The sequence below is a fragment of the Protomyctophum parallelum genome, assembly GCF_964188405.1.
Source record: "Protomyctophum parallelum genome assembly, chromosome: 20".
Classification (NCBI taxonomy): domain Eukaryota; kingdom Metazoa; phylum Chordata; class Actinopteri; order Myctophiformes; family Myctophidae; genus Protomyctophum; species Protomyctophum parallelum.
Genome location: NC_139718.1, coordinates 32236009 through 32248517, shown reverse-complemented (window position 1 = coordinate 32248517; position 12509 = coordinate 32236009). Strand labels below are relative to the sequence as shown.

Here is a 12509-nt window from a genome sequence, read left to right as displayed (position 1 = left end):
ACTACATACTCACAGCAAATCACGATGCAATGTGTCGTGAGCTTGTAGATCTGCCATCTACGGCACCTGTCACCATCGTATGACTAACAATAAATCAGGCATAATACCCTAAGGGGTGGATGTTCATGCCTGGTTTAATATCCTAGTGGAATTGTTTGTTTCATTCTTAAGCATGGGTCCTATTTTTAGGTTGATTCCACAAACAAAGGGTGGGTGTAAAAATTATTGTTATTGGTCCATCTAAATTACCGGCAAATTCCTTTGTGGTCCAAATGCTTTAAAATAGGACCCAGGTTTAAGAAAAAAACAACAAACTCCCCCTTTAAGCACACAGTGAGTCAGAAGCATGCAGGTGGCAGAGTGCCTACCCGAGGCCCCCTTCAACGCTTTGGCAGTCGACTTAACAAACGACTCTGTGCTCTCTGTGACCTCTACATCTGCAAGAAAGAATGCAAGACAACGGAATAACCTACACAGCACTGGTTACTGTGTACAGTACATCTAATCTTGTTCAGACGTTAGTTCAGTTTCGCACGCTGTGAACAAGTCAGCCGATAGGTGTTCTGAGAAAAACAACTAAAGTCAAATAACCATCACATAGCTCTTAAGCTCAGAGAGCTAAAGTCTTTTGAGAGATCTTAAATGCTCTAACAAGACTGGACATCAGAGGAGGAGAGACAATTCTGAGAATTTTAAAATAACCGGCGGTAGACAAAGGAAGTCAAAGTTGTTCTAAGAAGTACAAAGATTAAGAGTCAATTTTCAGATCACAGAGTTGTCACAACAATTGTCTCTCAAAACTCCTGGTATGAGAGTTAGCATTTTGCTCCCTGAGCACAGTGGGGGAGGGAGGGAGGCAGCAGACAGTAATTAGTACCTGACAGCGCGCTGAAGAAGGTGGCGTCTTCGTCGTCCTCGTGCGACGAAGACCCTCCCACGTCAACGGTGTGGTCCCACTCCAGCGGTATGGAGTCCACGCTGACGGGGGTCTCCCGGCCCGATCGCTCTAGAGGAGGTGCCAGGAGGTGTCGTCCTGACAACACACCGCCCCCCGCCACCACCGCTCGAGCCATCTCCTCTTCCTCTTCCTTCTCCGCCCTCCAGGACGGAGGGGTGGCGTTAAGGTCTGGTGAGTCCTCCATGTCCGTGTCTCTGTCCGACAGCTCCCTCTCTTCCTCCAACACCTGGAAATGATGCCATGATACGTCAAAGTCCATCTAGTTTCTCTGTGTTTTAACCCAAAGACGAGCTTCATAAGGGCATGCCCAACATAGCGATTGATTAATGATTATTAATCGATTACTTTATTGAATGATCGATTATTCTCAACCACTGTTAAATATTTCTTGTGTGGTTTGACTGAGAGAGGTGTGTGTACTACTGACCGTCTGTTGACCAGGCCACCCTCCCAAACACCTCCTGTTTGAGTGAAGTGTGTGGAGGGGAGGTGAGAGAGGTGTGTGCTGTACTGACTAGCGGTCTGTTGAAGCGGGGTAAGTGTGTGGTGGGGAGGTGAGGTGAGGTGTGTGCTGTAATGACCAGCGGTCTGTTGAAGCGGGGTAAGTGTGTGGAGGGGAGGTGAGAGAGGTGTGTGCTGTACTGACTAGCGGTCTGTTGAAGCGGGGTAAGTGTGTGGAGGTGAGAGAGGTGTGTGCTGTACTGACCAGCGGTCTGTTGAAGCGGGGTAAGTGTGTGGAGGGGAGGTGAGAGAGGTGTGTGCTGTACTGACCAGCGGTCTGTTGAAGCGGGGTAAGTGTGTGGAGGTGAGGTGAGGTGTGTACTGTACTGTACTGACCGGCCGTCTGTTGACCAGGCGATGGTGGAAGCGGGCCACCCTGCCAAACACCTCCTGGCAGTAGGAATGGAGCTCCTCCAGCTCGTCTTCGATCAGCACGGCGTCCAGAGGAGCGCTCTTCTGGATGAGGTTCTCCCCGAACACGATGAGGGCGTCGATCTTGTTGGTGTTCAGGGTGATCTCCTGCTGGAAGCCCTGGAGAGAGACAACAATCCTTTCAGTCGTACATATCCTTGCTGTCGGGCAGAAACCTTGTGCCCAACAAAAAGAGAACCTGTGTTTCAATGGATCCGGATTATTTAATCACAAGTGTTGTTAATACTTGCAATTGGTTAAATATTTATAAAGCCCACAGACAGATTCAACCACTTTCAATATGGTGTCCATATTTTTGGATAACTAGCGAATGAGCTATTTTAGCTAATTTTGCACACAAATTACAACAAAGTACAAAATGGGGCATTCATTATTAGCAGGGTATAGAGCGTCGCAGTCCCGCCCCCTTTCATGACGACGCCAGGCCCAGGAAATGAATCCCAATGCATTATTCCCATAGACATTTCAAAAAGTATTTATTTAAAGACCTTTTAAGCGTCGTACGAAATCAAATCGTGACAACAAACACAATATTTTGGACCAAACAAATAATTACAAAGAAGAAAAACAACAAAAAAAGTGTTGTAACCTGCGGTTTGTTTCTACTTTCTAATTCTTTGTTTGGCCCAAAACATTGTGTTTATTGTCATGATTTGTCACGACAAGAGTTGGCTTTGTCCGCGGCGTAAACGTCTTTAAATAAATACTTTCTGAAAAGTCTATGAGGAAAATTAACGGGGATTTCTTTTCCGGGTCTCTCGAGGGGGCAGGACTGCGATGTTCTATTAAGGCATCAATTATTTATAAAAAGAATAAAATAAATTAATAACATAAAATTATGAGATATGGAGTTGGAGGTTTCTACCCAACAGAGTTAAATAGTTGTTTAAATAAGCACTCAAATAGACACAAAAAAAGGTTATTATTTACAATTTAGGCATTTAGCAGACGCTCTTAATCCAGAGCGATTTACATTAAGCAAGAACAAAAAAGCATGGGAATACATCACATAAAAAGCATTTATCATGAAACATGCGTAAGCTAAGAAAGTAACAGTGGAATATCTATATAATGAAACTATACATATAAACTATACATATATACTACTATGCTATACGTACTATGACGTGCTATGACTACATACAATGCAATTATAGTGCTGTCTACATAACATTATGATAAGCAGTGGCGTGCACAGACATTTAGAGGGGCAGGTTCTCAAGTGAAAAAAGGGCACCTTGTGCAGCGCGTGGAACCGACAGGTTGCCTTAATAGTGTGAGATTTATAGATTTTGGGGCCTAAATATATTAGAAGCTTTTTTTTTCTTTTTCAAAGGAGCACATTGCCAAAAGGGCAGGGGGTGCTCTAGCACCCCCTAGTGTCTATCTGTGCACACCACTGATGATAAGGGTAGACTTACATTGAGCTGTCTCATCTTGTCTTCAATGTCGCTCTCTGAGAAGTGCTCCACGTTGGTGAGCTGGAGGTCCATCTCTGTCAGCCACACCAAGATGCCCTCCCTGGTCCCCTCGAAGTCCTCCCTCTGAGAGGTGAAGTGCTGAAGGGCCATGAACAGCAAAACAGTTCAACTTCATTCATTTGGAAATAATAATAATGCCTATTAAAAAAGAAAAATGTTTACACATAAATAAATATCAAGAGTGGCCTCTCTGTTGGGCTGAACCGATGCTTTGGCTTTCAGGAAGAGCTACACACCATGGTTCGCAATGTTTTCCCTCAAAAGAGTACTTGGATTTTGAGAGGACACCAGAGAGCAGATGATAGGTTTAACTTTTTTATCACTGGCTGTTTTACTGAGAGGGAGCCAAGATGTCTAAAGCCCAGTTCAGGCTAAAGAGTCACTACCATGAGACAAAACTGTTTTAAGCCCGGTTTATACATATGATAGTGTCACATGTTTGATATACAGTAGCCGACAAGCTCACAACACATCGCAATCATAAGGAGCTGTATGAACGTGTATGTTATCGAACGATCGATCATATCTGCATGTGACACCATTACGACAAAGCATACATTGTGCATCGCAACGTTGTGGATATAAAACGCAGCCGTCTGTATTACCCATGAAATGTTAAATCATCAATGGTGTTCGTTATTAGCTACAATATAGTGAAAAGTATTTAAAGCTATTTGACCCAGGTCTTAAACACAGCCACCAACGGGCCACAAAACTGCACAAAAGATCCACTTCCCGGGGCTTCTTATACAGGCCACCATCTTCAAATTGCAACAGAAACACCCTCCATCTGCCCAGAGCCTCATGCCACAGTTTAAACACAGCAGCTTAGCAACATACATGCCTGCATCCACGCATTGTCACAGTGTCTGGGAAGTGACCTAAATACTGACAGCTTAGGACTTGGCCTGGTGTATGCAGCACTGTTAACTTCATGACACCGGTCACCTCACCGTCCCTGTCAAAATTGCGAGAGGCAACAGTCTGGCCACGCAAGACTAACACTGAGCTAATAGAGTCTTCCTGCTTGCTCAGGGGAGAAGTTTAATTTTGACCTTCAGACAGTAGCACTTGTCAACCTGTAGGGGTCAAACCAGACCTATATTTCAATATAAGGGAGAACAAATACAACCACTGCAGTGGTGTTGTTAGTTATATAATTTATACCATAACATACTCTACCACACAAATAATTGAAATAAAATAAAATTTTATTCACGAAACAAAAGTTACATAGTTACATTGCTGCACGTTGTGCTGCGTGGCAGCAGAAATAGCTGATCTACAAGCGCAGATTGATCTGGACAGATGGAGGATGTTTCTGTTGCATACATTTTGTACACGCTCAGAGAGTAAACACTCAGGATTTCACAGTTGTTGAGGGTCCCAGAGAAAGAACATTGTCTCAAATGGCTTGAGAATCATTGCTGTAGATCTCCAAGATTGTGTGGTTGACCATTACTGTCTGGCATGTATCCAGCAATGAATGATGTTGTTCACGCTGTTACCATCTGGCGAACGGTAAATACAGTAGATTGTCTCCCCTGCCTGGGTTTTAGGCCATGACTAAAACACACAATTCTGGTTTCATTGAAATTGCAATAATTGAAAATATCCTATAACAATTAAATACAGTGTGTGTGTGTGTGTGGGGGGGGGGGGGGGGGGGGCTCCAACAAAGCAGAGCAGTTCAGAACATTCAAGGGGGCGGACGCTCAGATCGGTGAAAAAATAGGATCCACCGCCGTGGACACTCTGGGACCAATAGGACCCCGCCTTGTACTCGCCAGCACCCGCCCTTCTAGACCAGAAACCACACAGGCTGGGCCAGGCTACCATCTAACTAACCAAGCAACCAACCCGCTCACTCAGCCCCTCCTCTGTGAACGTTCTCACCTTGAGTCTGCGGAGCACAGCGGCCACCCTCCTCTGCAGGTGGTCCCAGCGCTGGTTGCCCTCGTGGACCATGACCTTGAGTCTGCTGGAGGCGTCTGTCCTGTTCTCGCGGGCCAGGCGGCGGTACTGCTTGTTGACCAGCTCCAGCTGAGTGAGTCTCTCATGAACCTGCCTCTGGAAGGCCTGGCGGAGGAATGGGACACGTTATGTTAGGTGCATTTCTGTGATCATATATTTATTTATAATCAATGAAATTGATTAGATTGATTAACTGTTGCCCTCAGGGTCATTATTCTGACCGACATATTCGTACATGGGCAGAAATGATCTAACCAGGATCGCAGATTAATGATTTTGTCGGTGGGAATTTGTCGAGCTCTGCCTCGTTAAACGAAAAAGGTTGATAATCACGCTTTGAAGTAGTAGTAGTGCGATGATGTTGTTTATGTTGTATTACCTTTTCTTTAATCCATCAATTTAAAAACATATATGGAAAAAGAGAAGCACTGATTAAACTACCTCCACCCACCCCCTGATACTCAGTGAGTATATAGGTCAGTGGTGGCTCTCTGTGGGATGAGGCATCAATAGTTCTGTTGCTGTGCAGATCAAAGGCTCAGAATAGCAGCCTCCACCATGTGCTGGTAATCCCGGTCCACACATGACGGCCAAAGGCTCTCTGTCTGTCTACAATCACCCCTGGATTACCTGCCACTGAAACTCAACAACAGACCAGGCTCAAACAGCATCAATGTCTTTAGAAAGGCCAGTTCATGGGCTGTAGAGGTTTACCACATACAGTAGGCCGTAATGTGGAGTGCTTTCTATGAAAACCCTTGAATACCCTATTCTAGGCATGGCATAATAGGTGAACATGCACCAAACACGGTGTCACTCACAATGTGACGCGTTGTGAACTTGTAGATGAGCAATTTTCGGCAGAGATTCCGTGAAGAGGGGAAAAAAGCAGGGTACCTAGTATAGACCCCTGGGTTACCCCTACCACAGTCGACAAAATATACTAAAGCAATAAGCCACAAGAGGTGTCAGGTTACCGGGTATTTTACAATGGCTGAGACCCGACGCATAGCGGAGGGTCCCTATACCCTACCATCTGCCCCAATACAGAGAGAATAGAATGGTGGGGGATCAAATGCCCCTCTGTCTGTCTGAATCAAAGATGTGTGTGTTATTGTCTCCACCAGGCCGAAGGCATGGGGGGAGAGTATGTTTTGCACTCCGTCCGTCCGTCCGTCCGTCCGTCCGTCCGTCCGTGTGTCCGTGTGTGTGTCCGTGAGCAGCTAATCTCGGCCACCGTTAACCCGGTCGATGCCAAATTTTGCACACACACTCCCTGGATGCCAACGATGAACCTCTGCCCCAAACTTTCCAGAACGGCCTGTTATAGCGCCACCAGGAGGCCGCTTTGTGCAAAACAAGTTTTTGCACAGTACACCTACAGATTTTGTCCAAACATCGCGCAAATTGGTACACAGTCTCTCTAGTTCACATCTGGCTTTTAGAGCGCCACCAGGAGGCCGACTTTTGTAAAACACATTTTTGGATATTACTCCTCCGGATTTTGTCCAAAAATCCCGCAAATCGTTACACAGTATCTCCATAGTCATGTGCTTAAGACGGATGTGTCTGATATTTCATATTCCATCCTAATTGGCTAACATTGGCTTTCAGATTTTGCAGGATTGGCCTGTTTTGAACAAAAAGCCTCAAATCATGAACGCAGCGTGCAATTTGACGTGAAATCTTTCACGCACTTTCCTACTAGGCTGAGGAATATAGCCCACCCATTTCACATTGGCCTGTTATAGCGCCACCAACAGGTGGATTGTGCATGCGTGCGATCAACACGGATCTGCACCATTTCCCATATTCCATCCTGATTGGCAAAGATTGGAACAAACAAACAAAAAACATGTTTATATTACTCCTAAACATTCCTATCCTCCTGGTGGAGACCTGTGCCCAGAAGGGCACTTTTTCTAGTTGTGTGTTCTTTTGTGTTAACCTCAAACTTCTTGAGTTCCTCCTTGGCGCTGGTGTAGAGGACATGGGCTGAGACAGGGTTGGCTGCGGTCTGCTCTGCTGTCTTCAGCCAGTCCTCAAAGCGAGAGTAGTCGTCCAGAAACTTACACCACAGACGCCACGTCTCCTCGATCCTTTAAGGCAAGAAAGATGGATGTGTTTGAACTTCTCCTCATCCATTCATTCATCATGGGAAACTACTGAGCCTGTGTGTGCTATGAATGTATAACTATATAAATAATATGCGACTATACAGTATGAATGTATTACTTCATAGTCTTAGTCACATATCTGCTAGCCCGGGAGCTGCCCGGTACAACTAGTCTTCTATTGTTAGACACTGAGCAGTTCCTGAGTAACGATGGTTAAGTTAGAGGTGAAGTTAATGGATATTTAATGTGATATTTCTTGTTGAAATAAAAGTTCAATAGCTTTAAATTCTGAGACCATTGGAAATAAGGACTTGCCTTCAACTGTACTCCCGAGTAAAATTAAAGGTTATGATGATTCTGAGAGGAATCATTGTTATAGTGTTTGTTCGCTCTCCATATTTTAAGTGTTTGTGTAAATGAATGCCCTACTTCGTCATACTACTGCACAGTGTTACACAAAAGGAGCAAAAGTTGCCATTCTTTTATATGTCGCTTTGGACATACAGTACATACATGTATGCTTTCCACCAAGACAGCAACGGTACATTAAAGCCTGTGCATCCTCCTCTTCATCACTGTTTCCCAAACAGTGGGTCGCAGGCACATTTTCATGGGCACCTTTATTTTTTGTTTTCTACATTTAGTTTTTTATTATTATTAAAAAAAAAAAGATCATGATTTTGTTTCAGTAATTTCATGAAGAAATCAAAGATAAATCAAATAAATGTTTAAGAGGTAGTTAAAATAACCGATCTACAAGCTCACAACGTAGCGCGAGGCGACACGTTTTGAGCTTATAGATCTGCCTTTTTTCAGTACTTCTTGGTTGTGCGGGCAAACGTCTAATTTCTATTTTGGGTCTTGAGCTAAAAGGTTTGGGAACAACCAGTGCTCTTCATGCTGGTCTCACCTCATCCTCCTCTCCATGGACATGGCGCAGATGTTCCTCCACCGGCGGTCCAGGCTGCGCGTGGTCTGCTGGATGGAGTCGTTCTCGGAGTCGCTGCCGCCACAGGCGTCGGCATCGTGGAGCAGCACGTCACAGAGCGTCAGGACAGACGCCACGCCGTCCGTGTGCTGCTCTATGTCCCTCTGCAGGTCCTGGAGAGAGAGAGAGAGAGAGAGAGAGCACAACCACAATGACATCATAATACAGTTCTATGTCCCTCTGCAGGTCCTGGAGATGGTGCAGACGGTAGCACTGTCGCCTCACAGCTAGAAGGTCCTGGGTTTGATTCCCGATGGGGACGCTGTGGGCGCTGGAGGTGTGTTCTCTCCTCCATCAGTGCCCCTACCCTAATAAGTACCCTCACAAAAAACATGCAGTAATCCTCATGGTCTCTATACTGATGGAGGGGAAAGGAAATGTTTGGAGTAACGTGTTCCTTCCACGTCCCACGTCCTACCAAGGAACCCCCCCCCCCCCCCCCCCCCCCCCCCCCTGTCAGGTGAAAAGAAGCGGCTTGGAAGCATGAGGTCAGTCATTTTTTACACAAAAATCGTCGGATAAAAAGAATACCTAAAAAACTGGTCTCAATTTATTTTTTTCAGCGACGCTTTCAGAAGCAAAGATTGTAGTTACAAATCTTTGCTTAATAAAAATGTATATACTGTATGTACAGTAATCAAATATTTGAAAAAAGCAAGATCTAATGCTCATAGCACTTTGTGCCGCGCTATGAGCTTGTACTATCTGCTATTTTTGTATAGCCAAAGTATAAAATAGCTCATCCAAAATGACACAGATGCTTTCCTGGTCTTAATGGATTAAGAAATAAGATACTGTACAGAAAACAACTATCAAACCTTCACAAGCCCAGGCCGTGGCGTAACGGTCTGGGCACCGGACTGGTAATCCAGTCGCAGTGTGCCGCGGGTTCGACTCCCGAACCCGACACGGCCTTTACTGCATGTCATCCCCCATCTCTCTCCCGTTTCCTGTCAGCCTACTGTCTGTCCCTTAAAAAATCAATAAAAGGCGTAAGCCGCAAAAAAAATATCTTAAAAAAAAAACCTTCACAGAATCAAACAAAATGTTAATAGAGAACAAGACTACTTTGAAAGCCCTGGTAGCTCTGACTAGATTCAGATTCTTTCTGATTCGTATGCACTAGTGATACTAGTCACTAGTGTACATCCTACTATAAATGTGCCACGTCTCTGTCTGCGTGAGTGTGTGTGTGTGTGTGTGTGTGTGTGTGTGTGTGTGTAATGCACGTAGCTCGAGAACCGTTTACCCCACCGACTTTAAATTCGACACATGCATTCCAAACCACTACAAGGAGTGCACGGTTCTCCAGAACCACCACAAAAGGCTCTGGTCAGGTTCTGCCAGTGGGCCTAATCAGCCTAAATCCCCTCACCTGTGCAATTTCCAGCCTCTGCCTCAGCCAATTGATTGCCATGGCAACCCCACACCTGACAATTGATTAGCCTACTTAACCATTCCACTTTTCACAGTCAAGTCAGTTTGACCTCTTCAGACGGTAACAAGACAACTCACCCCGTTTCTGTTTTCCTCCCAGAATTTTCCCCAGTGAGGGGTGGGAGAGGCTGGACAGCAGACGGCTGGACTTTGAATTTCTCTAACTATAAACTTTCATGACAGCAGACAGCACAAGTACAAATATACAAATATAATTTATGAAAAGCTACTACAGTGAAGTTGTTGTAGGATATGTGGGGATTATCTGATGAGGTACCATTTGAGTGGGCAAAACCTTACATATACTAAATAATACAATTGTTTATAGGGTCAATATAAGTAAAATAATATATTTTAATATTTTTCCAAAAAGAATACAAACAGCCAATAGCATATTACAAAGTTATCCCCCTCACTGGTGAAAATTCCGGGAGGAAGAACGGGCAAGCACCGGGGTGAGTTGTCCAGTATTCCTTCAGACACAGGCAGATCTCTATGTGGGACACAGACAGACAGTTGACAACGGGTATTAGGTTCCCAAGTTGCATCGTTCTCAAGTAGGCCGGTGGCCGACGGGCACGTACAGGTCTAGTGAATTTAATTCACAAACCCAGTGCAGATATCTAGTCAGAATTCAAACTCATCATTTAATGTTATTCTTATTTGTCTTCGTACAGGGACTCACAGTCACAGCCCTCCTGTGTTTCATCCTTACTGAAGCATAAGTTTGCAGGCGTAGTGAGGTGTGTAAATACAATCAAGATAACTCGCTCTAATGATTGATGAGATGGAAAATATCAAATTATAAATGAGACTATGCAAGTTCAGACTGCACATACCTAATTATTCAGTATCAAGGTGACACTACAGAATAAGCAGTTCAGTGTCTTGCTCAATGGCACATCGGCAGTGCAACTGAGTGCCTTATACCCTCTCCATTCTGTATTTACTGCATTAAATCTGGAGCACTATCCATACACAAAACAATATTTATTTTCAACTGACCCTTATTTTATTTTCATTTTAAAAATGCTTATTTTCTTTTCTCGAGTGTCACTTAAGGTGCACATACAGAGCATGTATGGATATTGTAAACCTTCTCCTGTTGGTCAGTGAACAGCTCCACCTTTTGTTCCTTATTTTTGGGAGGGGGTATGGAATGACTCGAATGAGGTACTAGTAGCTCTCTCCCACTACCCTGTGACAGCACTTTTGTCAGCATTTGCTTGTTCGAAGTTAGCACTTTGAGGGTTGCCTAGGCGACTGTCAGAAGCCTGGAGCGTCCATCTATGAAGGGGCCATTTTAGACTTCCTTCTTCCTGTAATGGTGAGAAGATGCTGTGTTTTCTAAAGAACAGCAGGAGAGACATGGCAAGTCTCATCTGCGTTTGTTTGTCTGTCTGCCTGCCTGTATTTAGTTCTTATCATGCCTGTCTGTCTGTCTGTCTGTCTGTCTGTCTGAAAACAACACAGAGAAAAACATGAGGTCCCCACTGTGTACAGAACCATCGGGTTCAGTGTCATTTGATATCGAAAGTGCTAGCCGTGTGATGGCCTTATTGTTCATATCAGAAAGTATGGGTGTAGGAAAGGAAGTCCTCTCTCTCTCGCTCTCTGTCTCTCTCCACATGTCTGTCTGTTCTAGCCTGTCTTTTCTTCCCAGCACTCTCATCTCTCTCTCTCCCTCTCTCTCTGTGTTTAATGAAGGCCTTTCAGTCTCTCACCGGAAACCGGCCTTCCATGTTCATTCACATCTCTCTCTCATACTTAAAACCATCCATTCATACAAGCCCCTAGAGTAGAAGGGAAAAAATGACTAAGATGACTACAATATTCTTTTGGGTTGTACCATTGAGCTCCTTTTGCAGTCCGCTTCGCTCTGTAGCTCATTTCCCTAATGGTACTATTTCTATACTTTCCAGAGTTCAATTAAGACTTAGACTGTGCTCTCACCTGCTGTTCGGCTAGTTTCCTCTGGATCTCATCGCTGTGACAGACGTTGTAGACGACGGGCTTGGACAGCTCTGCCTCGATACGAGACAGCCAGGTCCGCAGGTTACTCATGTTTTTATCCAGCTGCTGGACCGTCAAAAGGGTCTCCTTCAGCTTCCTCACCCTGGGGACAAAAAAAACAACACAAAAAGAAAGAGTGAATCAGACTTTTGATTGACAGAATAATCACCACTGTGATTTTATTTTCTTTGTGATCTTTCTATACACTGACACCACGGCGCATATTCAGAGCGTCAAGCTGTGACTCCGCCCACCCCCGGGGGAAGTTGAGATTTGCTCTCGTTCACTGCAATGCAATTTGCGGCATTTCCAAAACAATATTGCGCAGAGTAGCGATTATCAAACGTATTTGCAATGCCATACGTTGAAAGATCTGTTGCCCGTGGACAAGGCACGCTACCTCCGCAAGTTAGATATTATCGGCATAGATGTTTGTCCGTATGTGATTAAGGATTGGACCAAGTTGCATTGGCAGCCATAGAAAATTCTTACCCCGGGCTAAAACCGGATGTGACATTTGTGGGCGTTCCTGTCTAGCTTGGTGTCGATGTATCAATGACATTTTCCATTCATCAAATAATTGAGAAGCACAACAATGTGTACTTAAT

At 44.6% G+C, this 12509-nt stretch overlaps 1 protein-coding gene across 1 annotated transcript in view; it reads right to left on the bottom strand.

Annotated features, from left to right (window-relative positions):
- syne2b (spectrin repeat containing, nuclear envelope 2b) overlaps positions 1-12509 on the bottom strand; it is a 186481-nt gene that overhangs the window by 13061 nt on the left and 160911 nt on the right. Inside the window, exons 121-128 of the mRNA XM_083791824.1 lie at positions 11842-12004; positions 8374-8564; positions 7295-7445; positions 5269-5451; positions 3313-3450; positions 1796-1990; positions 878-1184; positions 369-437 (exon numbers count right to left, since the gene is read on the bottom strand). Coding sequence (XP_083647950.1) covers positions 369-437; positions 878-1184; positions 1796-1990; positions 3313-3450; positions 5269-5451; positions 7295-7445; positions 8374-8564; positions 11842-12004 — 1397 coding nt within the window. The remainder of the gene's footprint in view (positions 1-368; positions 438-877; positions 1185-1795; positions 1991-3312; positions 3451-5268; positions 5452-7294; positions 7446-8373; positions 8565-11841; positions 12005-12509) is intronic.